This window comes from Equus quagga, chromosome 12, assembly GCF_021613505.1.
Source record: "Equus quagga isolate Etosha38 chromosome 12, UCLA_HA_Equagga_1.0, whole genome shotgun sequence".
Taxonomy (NCBI): Eukaryota; Metazoa; Chordata; class Mammalia; order Perissodactyla; family Equidae; genus Equus; species Equus quagga.
Genome location: NC_060278.1, coordinates 35,333,544 through 35,346,217, shown reverse-complemented (window position 1 = coordinate 35,346,217; position 12,674 = coordinate 35,333,544). Strand labels below are relative to the sequence as shown.

Genomic DNA, 12,674 nt, shown 5'->3' with positions numbered 1-12,674 from the left:
TATAATATATTTTTTATGTGTATATCAAAGGTAAAAATTAGGAATACTGATTTTTTGTTGTTGAGAAATGGTAATCTTCCTAAGTACTTCCTGAAAATAATCTGAAATATTTAGATATGAATGGAAAAGTGTTATTCTTAACTCTGAAAATAAAAAGTCTCTTTGAAAGAGATTAAAAAAAAAAAGTTAGCAGTGATTACCTATAGGGAGCGGAAGTAGGGATTATGAGGGGAAAAAAGACATTTTTTACAAAAATTATACCCTCCATACTGTTTAAATCTTTTATCATGTGCTCATATGATTTTGACAATTAAAAAGATTGTGTCTATGCTATGATGGTGGCTACATACAAATTACCTGTGCTTGTGGATATGTGCTAGAAGGGAAGATGGAAAAACGAAAACGCTTGATTTGTCATAATGGAAGAGGTTATGTGCAATTTTCCTCTTCCTTTGATTTCTTTTCTTATTGTAATGTTTGCATAATTTAAGAACGTGAAAACAAAAGAACAGCTGCCTTAAATACTTTGTGGAAGTAAATAAAGTATAAATAATACATTAATGCATGAATGAGTAGGAAAGTATTGAATCAAGAAAAGGATTCATAAAATATTTATAAGAATTCACATTTGTATGTATAAATAAAATTACTACAAAACAGTCTCGACGAGAAGCAGCAGATCCAAAAACCAGGCTAGCCTCTTGGTAAGTCAATCATAGAATGCATCCTGGGAGAAACAGACTGTGATGTGATATTAGAAGAAAGATAAGGATGCGATCGCGTGAGAGAGACTAAACTTTGACCACCGGTATCCCTGAGGAAATAATCTTCCCATGTCCTTCTTTTCAGGGGATGACAAGGTGCTGCGGTTGTGGCACCCCAGTATCAGCACCAAGCCAGTGGGGAAGCTTGTGGGGCACATGTTCAGCATCACCGAGATTGTGACAAATGAGAAAGATCAGCACGTCATTAGCCTTTCCTCTGCAAAGGTAACAAAAAGAAAACAACAAAAAGGAAGCAAAACAAACAATTTTCTCCCTGAAAATGAACTATTGGCCATTTTAGAACACATAGAATTTTTGACTGAAATAGCTGGTAGTCACTGAGAAAAATATTGTCAATGTGGAGAAGAAAATGATGAGCCACTCTTCTCTGTTTCTACTGATTATAGCATGCGAAAGAACATGTTTAAAGACAAAAGAGAAAGCATTGGGAAGAGAGCCAGTATTATCCTCAATAGTAAAACACAAGAGGCTTTCCCATTACAGACCGGAACATCACCATTAAAGACAGAAAAATAGAGATTTCTGTTATTATTGCTGTTATTAAACAGTGTTTTAAATGTTCTAACCAATGTAATAAAACAAGAAAAATGAGTTATGAATATTAGAAATAAGACTGAATTACAATATTTGCAAATAATGTAATTGCTTGAAAAATCAATAAAATCACCTTAAAATTTTTAGAAAAGATTAAGTTCAATAGGGTGACTGGTTATAATGATTTATAAAAGTAAATTTCTGTGTAAGAGCAATTACCAGTTAGAAAAAAAAAAATGGTCAAAGGGATAGCACCCATAAGACCAAAAGCTTTCGAAATACTTAGAAATAAGCTTACCAAGCAATATTCACTATTAATACTATTAAGGTAACTATGAACTTTTTCTGAGGTACTTTTATTTAAGAACATGAACAGAGGGACACCCTATGTTCTTGCATTGGAACATTAAACTGTAAAAGATATTCTCCATCAAATTAAGCTGTATCTTTAATGCTATTCAGAATTATTTAAATATCAGTTTGCTAAGTTTAAACTTAATGTAAAAGTATTGATATATAAGAATATCCTAGAAACTTTGGAAAATATAATTATAAGATGGCACATTTCCTGGGGCTGGCCCCGTGGCCGAGTGGTTAAGTTCGCGCACTCCACTGCAGGCGGCCCAGTGTTTCGTTAGTTCGAATCCTGGGCGCGGACATGGCACTGCTCATCAGACCACGCTGAGGCAGCGTCTCACATGCCACAACTAGAAGGACCCACAACGAAGAATATACAACTATGTACCGGGGGGCTTTGGGGAGAAAAAGGAAAAAGTAAAAATCTTTAAAATAAGATGGAACATTCCCTGTCAGACATTAAAACATATTGTAAAGCCACAATAAATAAAACAGAGTAGTAATCGATACAGGAATAGTTACACACATCCATGAAACAAAAGAGAAAATCCAAGAATTAGTTCAAGTATCTTGGCAAATTTTGTACGTAATAAAAGCAGCATTTCAAATCTGTGGGCAAGGGATGAGATGTTCATTAAATGTTGGGAAAACTGATTAACCGTATAAGGAAAAGATATATAACAACATCATCACTCAATAACAAACAGCAAAATGCATTCCATATGGATTAAAGGTTTTAAATGTGAAGTACAAAACCAAAGAAATGATAGAATTTTCCAGAAAATACAGGTGTATGTTCATATAGACTCAGGGTATTACCTAAGCATAATACTATGGCTAAAGGAAAATTAAATGTGACTACATAAACATTCAAATTCTGTAAATTATAATAACAGCTATCCTTTATCAAACGCTAACTATGTGCCAGGCACTGTGGTATATATTTTACACACACAACTCAGACGACGCTAATTACAACCCTATAAGGTAATTATCCCAATTTTGTACATGCAAAGGAAAATGAGACCTAAATTACTTGCACGAGGTCACATAGCTACCTAGTGGCTAAGTGTAGCTGCTCCTCTAGCTGTTCAGACCCGGGACAGCCTCCCTAGACACAGAAAAAAGGACAAAGACAGCTAGCAGAGGGGGCAAAAATGCAACAGAAATGACAGAAACTGGAATAACATCCGTAGACAAACAATTTTAACAAATCAGTAGGGAAACAAAAGCGGGGGCAGAGAAGACAGACATGCTCACATAGTGTTGTTGGGGTAAAGCTGGCACAAGCCTTTTGGGCATTTATTCTAATAAAGTAATCAGATGAGTGCCAAAGATCTATGCAAAAGGATGTTCATTGCGCTATTGCTTATATTGGTTTAAGAAATAAGAAATAAAAAGGAAAGGAAAGAAGAAAGGAAAAAAAAGAAAGAACGAGGGAAGGGAAGGAGAGTGAGGAATTCAATGTCTAAAAATAAGGCTTTGATTCAGTACTTATTTACTTACTTATTTTCCAGTTACATTGAGATATAGTTGGGGTGCAGCACTGTGTAAGTTTAAGGGGGATGGCACCATGACTCGGCTTACATAGATTGTGAAGTGATTACCAAAGTAAGTTTAGTTAACATCCATCACCTCAGATAGGTACAAAAAAAAGAAAGAAAAATCTGGTTTTTCCCTGTGATAGAACTCAGGATCTACTCTCTCTTAACAACTTTCTTACATATCAGACAACGGTGTTAACGGTCATCATGTTGTTCATTACATCCTAGTATTATTTATCCTATAAGTGGACGTTCGTACCTTTTGACCTCCTTCCTTCAAGGACCCCTCGCCCCCCATTTAGTGGTTTATGATAGATACCTTTATATAGCAGGGATATCATATAGACTTTCAACATTATATAGATGAATACTGATAAGAAAATATCCGAACAATATATTATGTGAAACATAACAAAACAGTAGGAAAGAAATTAATCCATTTTAAAATATATCTTTGTCTATCATATGTTATCAGAGATGATTAACGGCAAGATCATAGTGATTACCTGGGTGGCAAGATTGTGGACTTTTACATTTTTTTCTTTTTCACATTTTTTTCTTTCTTTTTCTGGGTTTCTCTTTTTTTCTTTTTTCTCTTTTTCTTTTTCTTTCTTTGCTTATCTATTTTTTTACAGTAAATAAGCTTTGCTTTTGTAATAAGGAAACTATTTTTAATTTTAATTAAATTTAATTGAAATTTTCTTAATTTTTAAAAAGGTACTGGAAAGACAGTGAAGGTTTTGAGACACTAAACTAAAACCTGTGATGAATTCTCCTCTAGGGAGTTAAATATGTATATACATATATACACACACACACACATATATATATATATATAAAACTTTCTAGCGAAAGTTTAGGCCAACTTTCTACCAAAAGTTCATGCCCAGCGGTGAAGAGACAGAAGGGAGCAGCTTTCCAATTTCTTTTAAATGGAAGGAGTGTTAAGATGATGCTCGCTCAAGCATCCCAGCAGGTCCACTTGGGCAAACTCCTTACTATCTTTCCACCCGGTCTCTTCTGTGTAAAATGGACTGGTATTTAGCCCACAGGGTTGTTATAAAGATTAAATGAGGTCATTTATTTACCTATTCAGCAGGCGTTTATTTCATGAGTGTCTACGGTGTGTGAGGTACTGTTCTGGGTTCTGGAGAGAGAACATTGAACAAGGCAGACATGGCGCTTTTCGCAGGAAGCTCACATTCTAGGGGAAGAGAGAGACAAGCAAGCAAAGTAACAAATTTGCAGGAAAACAGTGTGATAAGTATTATAATAGACAGAAAACACAATAAAGTAGTGTGATTGAAAATCACGTCTGAGGGGGTGACGTAAACACCAAAGCCTGAATGACGGAGGAGGGGCCAGCCCCATGAAGAGCTGGGAAAAGAGCAATCTAGGCAGAAGGAACAGCAAACGAGGCACATACATGTTTTTGCTGAAGCTGTCATTATTATTGTCACTATCATTACTATTATTATTAATTACAGTACAAGTAACAGGTTTTACTCATCTAACATTCCTTCAAATTGCTTCATATAAATTAGCTTTCATCACGTCAAGCTTTAATAAATCACTGGCTAGTCCTGTGCCTACTACATGCCTTTTCCCCAGGTTTTAAAACAGATTTTCATCCTTCCTCCTAGTTTTTGCAGCCTTTCCACCAGCATATTATTTTCTCCTGCAACTGTTAAAAATGTATTTCTCCTCCAACTGCTAAAATTGTATTTCTAGTCACAGAGCTCAAGTGTTTAACAGCTATGTCATAGCCACTGCTCCTGAAGAATTGACAAACATTGAAAACTGCAGAGAGAAATATAAACTTCACTTCCTTTCATTTCATTAACAAAACCAAGAAGAACAATGGTTGGCAACCATCTCAAGCACAACTCTGGCTAACAAGGGTTCTTTTTCTTTCTTTTTTTTTTTTTTCTTATGAGGAGGAGAGATATACACGCTTTGATGATTTATAACAGATTGCAAATGGGTGTTTAAAAGTTGCTATTTTTCTTAAATTTTCACTTTGGAAGTGATATGAAGGAAGCCGAGAAAAGCCGAAGTTTGACTAGGCTGTGGGTGTGTCAGAGCAAGAAGCAACATCCTGAAATCAGGTGCCAGGTGGAGAAGGTTAGAGCGAGCCAGACAGGTTGCCAGCCCGGCCTGCAGGTTGGCTGGACTTCATTTCACCCATGACCCTGTCTAAGACATTGTCCTAGGTGAAGAGTAGGCTATGGTCTCGCTTACAGGCAGCGTGGCTAAGAGAATGGCCTCTAAAATTGGGTACATCTGCCCTGGCTCTGCCAATTGAAGGTTGGGACCTTGGGCAAGTCACTTGAGATAGCTGAGGAGGAGAATAGAGTCCTTCCCTCATAGGGTTGATGTGAAGGTTACATGGGACAGTGCAGCAAGCATGTAACCCAGTCCTCAATAAACGTCAGCAATTATCAGAAAGGCCTGTGCTCTCTTCGCTCCCCACTGGGGAGGGGACTCGTGTTGACCTACCCACGTTTGTTGTGAACCTCTTTTGTGACCGCACAGGTGTGGACTTTGGATGTGGTCTATGGCACAGAATAGGTGAGGCTTTCTAAAACACCCACACTTCAGATGCTGCTCAGTCACCTATATTCTCCTGCCGCTGAGTAAAAGTCTCCACGAGGGTTAAACAAATCTTCTCTACTCTCCCATTGCCCCGAAGCCACTCTCACTCTCCGCAAGCTACCTCACCTCCTACTAAACTGAGAATTTTGAGGTCACTTTATTGATTTCCCTCATTTCTACCTCAAAATGTTTCTGTATTTTTTTAACCTACTTTCACTTCTTTTCCTCCTGCCAAAGAATGAGTGTTTCTCTTCCTACCTAAATCATCCTTCTCCTCTTATGCTCTTAATCAAAAACTGCACCAAGAAAAACATTGTTTCATCAGCCATGCTTTCTCTTCTTCTTATGCCCAATTTCCCTGTCTTCAAGGTTCCTTTTCCTCAACTACAAACCATCCAGTTCTTTTTTTTTTTTTTTTTTTTTTGAGGAAATTAGCCCTGAGCTAACTACTGCCAGTCCTCCTCTTTTTGCTGAGGAAGACTGGCCCTGAGCTAACATCCGTGCCCATCTTCCTCTACTTTATATGTGGGATGCCTACCACAGCATGGCGTGCCAAGCGGTGCCATGTCCGCACCCGGGATCTGAACCTGCAAACCCCAGGCCACTGAGAAGTGGAACGTGCGAACTGAACCGCTGCACCACCAGGCTGGCCCCCATCCAGTTCTTATTTATCCTTTAAAACTTTCCTGCATATCTAAAACTGAATTTATTTTCCACTTCAGATCTTCCTTTCCTGACTTCTGATTTTCCTCTAGCTGTTAATGGTATCATTTGTTTCCTGGTGAACCATAACCAACTTCAATGTCACTTTCGAAACTTCTGCCTCCCTAACCCCTACCATAAGCCAGTCTTCAAGTCTCTGAAATGTTTCTCATATTGATCACCTCATTTTTCTTCCAGAGCCATGATCTTAGTGCAGCCCCACTGAGGGGCTCCCAGCTGAGGGAGCCGTATTAAAAGGGGCTGTCGTCCCCCCACGTCACAGTCATTTCCATCTGCAAACCATCCAAATATTATTCTGTCATGTTATTCATCCCCTAACCTGCGGATAATCTCGTCCCTGTCTTCTTACATATCTCCAAGGGCACGTCATGCCTTACAAGTAAAGTCCAAACTTTTTTTAGTTTTTAAGGTTCTCTGTGGTCTGGAACTAGAATTCCTTACCAGCTTTGTTTCTCCTTATTCACCTTCGGACATTCTAAGCTTCACCACACTCTTCCCCAAACACTGTGCTTCCCCACCTTTGTCTGAGACAACACTCCTCCCGCTCCCAGCTAGTCTGTCCATCCTTTAAAAGTTAGTGAAATACCATGTCCTCCATGAACCCTTCACTGAGAGGAACATGGGGTTTGTCTCTCTTTGGTGAGTGAGAAATGTGTGCTCTTGAAGTAGACCCAGGGATAGAAAGAAGTGCGACCCTCTAAAATATGTTGTCTTTAGTTGTGAAGCTCAGAAGGCTTTCCTGGCTTTTGCTCCTTGTACCTTCTTTTTGTGCGGGATTATTGTAAATGAAGTAAGGTCAAGATGGTTGGCTTGTTTTACTTTTGGATAATTGGATGTGTCCGTGATTGAGAGCCTCGTTTCACCACTTCCAGAACTGTGCCACCTTCTGTCCTTGCTCTGCTGCTTGGGACATTCCTTTTTGGGTGAACTGTGATTTGCATCATTTTCGGGAGTCAATGTTATTTGTCTCAAAACTTTCCTCGGAGTGGCTGGAGGAAAATTTTCTGGGGAGGACACACACATGTATACGTTAGGAAGCTTTCGCCAATAAAATCTCAGTGGCCATTTGGTAAGAAAAAGTACAAAGTAAGGAAAGGGAGTGAAGGCACATGCTTTGGGCTTCTATACTCAACTTGCATTGCTCTTTGCTTATGAACAGGCTTTGCTGTTTTCCCTGAGTCTGTCACCCCAGGGCAGCTCACTGACAATCTTCAAAAGAAGACCCTGTTGATGGTTCTCAGCCATGGGAGCTATGTGCCTGCACAGATGAGGGGGATCCCGTCCTACCTGAAGCTTCCTTTTGTCTGTGCCTCTCGCTGTCTCTTCACGTAGCCGGGGCCACTGTGCTGTTACTGCGCATCTGATAAGCTTGCTGGGTTTGGTTTTTGCCCTTTAGACAATTTCCTTCGTGGTCCATATTGTGTTTCAGAGGGTCTTTATGAGACTACTGTATCCTCTAGACTTACTCTCACCCTCCCACTCCTATAAGCTTTCAGAGCCCTCAGACCCCTTGCACACACACACACATTCACTATGGCCCACCTAAAGTAACCATCTGGGTATTCTGTTGACGTTAACCTTCATCTCTTAGTAGATGTGGTTCCCAGAAAAGCCTGACGTTGTTCCTTGGCTGGTAAACGGGTTGTGGCTGAGGGCTACACAGGGAATCCTGACTTCGTACTGCGTGACTGGCTCCACATTTGAGCCTGAGGGCCTCACATTGTATCAGGGCTGTGCCTGCACACCTTTTGATGTAATCTCTGCCCAAAGGAGCTGAAAATCTAGTTGAGTAAGTAAAGCAAAACTGCCAAAAATCATTGATGACAAAAGCTGGTGGTTATAAAAACATCCAGTTCAATTCTCCTAGGTAACTGGACCTAATCATGAAAGCTGTTGTTACCACTTAAAATGTTAACACCCTTTGACACAAATGTTCTATTCCTAGGAATTTAGAAAACAGTTAAGTTTACACTACTCTACAAACTTACCAGTACACAGAGGCTCACTATTGCCTCACTAGGAGAAAATAAAGGAAATAGCCTAACGTGCAACAATAAGCAGCTAATTAAAATAAAATATGAGGCACTCATCCAATGGAATACTATTCAGCTATTGAAAGAATGAGGTAAATCTAAGTAGTCAAATATGCCTTAGTATAGATGTAAGCCCTTTTTTTTTTAAATATGGGACCTCATTTAACGTCCATGATAACTCTGTGAGATAGGTACTGGTATGATCTCCTTTACAAATGTGAAAACTAAGACTCAGAGAAGTTAAGTGATTTGCCCAGGGTCACACAGCTAGTAAGTGGTGAAGCAGGATTCAGCTGAGTAGTCTGCCTCCAGAGGCAGTGTCTTCCGACAATGATTAACCTAAGGAGTGGGCCGGGGAGCCCAGAAGGAATGGGGGGGTGGGAAGGGGGACTTTGGTTTTTGTACTGTTTGAAATTGTCTACTAGGCACATATAATAATTGGGTAATTAAAAAGCTAATTTTTAAAAGACACACTGGATGTCTTCATTTCATTTTTTATTTGCCAGTTATCACACAGGAAAAATGTGAGAACAAGATAACAAAATTAACAGTTTTAGTTCCACACAACTAAAAAAAAACTTTTCTTCTTGTTAAGTTACTTGTAAGAACTTAATAAATACATTTTTGCATTGAGTTCCCTACATAAATAATGTTGGATGCTTCCAACATAAATGTGTACCGCACTGTTGTCCGTACCCTGGCTTTTCAATATTCCATTCATCTGTAGTAATTATGTTTCCTTCAAAAGAGTTTCACAACCTCAGCTATTTTTAGGCTCTTCCAATGTAAAATCATGGAACGCCGATTTCATTCATCTGGGGACTAGAATCTTATTAACCTCTTGTGGCCTTTGGGTAAAATTAGGAAGAGAGGCAAAATTCCCAGCTTCCCTTGATAAATCAGAAAATAGTGAATTCCTCATGTCCTTCCCTCTGCCTAAATGATATTACAATTCTAAAGATTTCTGCCAGTGCAATTTTTATCATGGCACGATGCTAAACTTCCGTTGGCGCATTTCTTACAATGCCTCGTAATGGTTTGTCTTCTGTCTAGTCTTCGGCTCAGACTGAGACCTGTCCAAGGACAGTAATCGTGTCTCTGTTGGTCTTTTGCTTCTGTAGCACCTAGCCCAGAGCTCCATAACGATCTGATACATAACGAATTGTGTATGTCACGTTAGTTTTGCATCTTTTTATAACTCCTTTTTTGTGTATCTACGAACAACTCCCAGACATCAGATATTCTGCTATAGTCACTCTATAATAAACACACATCAAGAAAAAAAAGGGCACTTTATTGATACCTTTGGCTAGTAGTGACTGGCATCCGGTTTCCAAGAAGAAAAGCCAGGAAACACAGTTGAATGAAAACAATCCTCACGCCTGGCATGTACACATGCAGATTTTTTCAAATGTTTCTACTTCATCGTTATTTATTAATTATTCCTCACAAAAGGCTTCAGGAGACGCCTTTCTATGGTCCTTTTCTTGGATATTTTGGGATTAGTAACTTCAGTTTCCATTTTATACTCAAAGCTTAATCGGCCTGTAGTTGAATTTTTCCCAGTGTAAAAAAAAAACATGTCCTTCTACATAACTCCATTCCCAATTTTTTTGGAAATCATTATTATTCATACTGCTACTAGAAGGTGAGTATTTCTTGTAATTTCAGCTCTCTATACACGTATGCGACATTTAATTCATAATTTATAAGCACTCCATTCCGCCACCCCGGGGCTTCTTTAGTGGAAGGCCCCTGTCCTCTCAGATTTTCTCTCTACATCAACTCAGTCTCTGTCTGAAGTCTTCTGCCCTCCCGGAACCCCTCAGGGCTGACCTGGCGCCACTTCTCTTCTCTCAAGCTTGGAAGCACTAATACTGACCCCAGGCACACTGTCAACTCCTGGGAGCAGAGAGTGAGAGAGGAGCACTGGACTCGGGAGAGCCTAATTAATATTGCTGCTCTCTTTTCCTCCAAAGTAACGAATACATTATGAGCACCTAAGGATAAAGTAGCCAGCCATAGTTGTCTAGTGGGTAAGATCCAGTGCTCTCACCACGTGGCCTGGACTCATTTCCCAGTCAGGGAACCACACCATCCGTCTGTTGGTCATACTGTGGCAGCTGCTTGTTGCTGTGATGCCGAAAGTTATGCCACTGGGATTTCAAATCCAGCAGGGTCACCATGGTGGACAGGTTTCAGAGGAGCTTCCAGACTAAGACAGACTAGGAAGAGGGACCTGGGCGCCCACTTCCACAAAAGTTGGCCATGCAAATCCTGTGAATAGCAGCGAACATTGTCTGACACAGTGCTGGAAGGGGAGAGGATGGTGCAAAAAGACCAGACAGGGTTCCACTCTGCTGTACACAGGGGCGCTAGGAGTTAGAATCAATCCAACGGCACCAAGAAGAAGATATAAAGTAAATGAATTATGTTTTCTGAAGCCATCCCATTTATTAATTGATCTATTCAATTAAAAAAAGTATTGGGGCCAGCCCCAGTGGCCTAGTGGTTAAGGTTGGCATACTCCACTTCGGTGGCCTGGGTTCAGCTCCTGGGCACAGACCTACAGCACTTGTCTGTCAGTAGCCATGCTGTGGCAGCAGCTCACATACAAAAAGACAAAGAGTGGCAACAGATGTTAGCTCAGGGCGAATCTTCCTCAGCAAAAAAACAAAAGTGTTGAATGTCCATGCAGTGCTGCACCATGGTAAATTCCTACTGGACCAAGGGGGGGAATAAGGAAGCAAATAGACCAAAACCAACTAACCAAGCAAACCAAGGAGAATACAGAAGACAGGGAAACGGAACCAAATCAGACATGGTTCCTCCCTCAAGGAAGCTACAGAGCAGTAGGGAAGGCCACTGAGTACGCCACCATGTTACAATTGCTAATTGCCACTAATGCAGACAGGTATCGTGGGCATCTAGAGGAAGAGCATCAAAGTTGAAGGGGTGACCGGTGGAAGCAGTCCAAAGGAGATACATTTTTGCTGAGTTTTTGTTAACTTTGAACAAGTACCATGTTTTTATACCATTAGTACATATCTAAGTGTCCCTAAACAATATATAGTTTTATTTTGCATGTTTCAATGTTCTCTATGAATATAGTGAATGAATCCTACAGAAATTCCCTTTAACACTGTATTTTGAGATCTATCTGTGTTATTACATATAGCTCAAGTTCCTTTATTTTAACTGCTGCGTGCTATTCTGTTGTATATGCTCCACATATGAGCCATCCAACTTGGCCAGTGAACATTTGAGTTTTTTCTATCTTTTGTGGCTTTGTGATTGTTGCTTTGGTTGAACAGAGGTTTTTAATTTTAATTTAGTTAAATGTATCAGTCTTTTATGGCTCATGCTTTTTGTGCTTAAGAAATCCTTTTCAACTTGTTTACAGAGATATCATTCTCTACATTTTTGTAAAAATTATAGTTTCCTTTTAATATTTATATATCTCTCTCTCTCACTTTCTTTGTGTGTGTGAGGAAGATTGGCCCTGAGCTAACATCTATGCCAATCTTCTTCTATTTTATGTGGGATGCCACCACAGCATGGCTTGATGAGCAGGGCTACGTCCATGCCCAGGATCCTAACCTGCAAACCCCAGGCCGCCAAAGTGGAGCGCACAAACTTAACCACTACGCCACCCAGCAGGCCCCTCTCTCTCTCACTTTGTGTGTCTATGTGTGTGTGTGTGTGTGTGCATATGCTCACTCCTCCACATCGATGACTTTCCTCCACCTGGCCCCTTTGCCCCAGGCTACTGACAGGTCTAGCCCCTGGGCCAGAGGTTGCCTTGGTTTAGCTCCTGGTCGGAAGGCAGTGTCCTCCCCTCTCACTAGTCCCATACAAGAAAAAAAGCTAGACCTCCAGATGAAAACAGAAAAGGAGAAAAGTCTCCTTTTTCTGACCTGGGAGAGCTGCTCCGGGCTCTGCCCTGGAGCTGTGAGTGAGCTTTTGGTCCTGCCTCCCCCGCAGGAGCTGTTCTGCTGCCAGTGCCCGCTGCAGACCCAGTGCCCAGGCCTCTGCTGCAGCCCAGACATTGCTTTGTTTCTCTCTCTTATTTAGATCTACAGAGAGATATATATCTTATTGTG

General features: G+C 40.2%; 1 protein-coding gene across 1 annotated transcript in view; it reads left to right on the top strand.

The window, feature by feature from the left end:
* WDR64 (WD repeat domain 64) overlaps positions 1–12,674 on the top strand; it is a 114,291-nt gene that overhangs the window by 45,710 nt on the left and 55,907 nt on the right. The window contains exon 10 of the mRNA XM_046680060.1: positions 850–989. Within this exon, the coding sequence (XP_046536016.1) occupies positions 850–989 (140 nt within the window). The remainder of the gene's footprint in view (positions 1–849; positions 990–12,674) is intronic.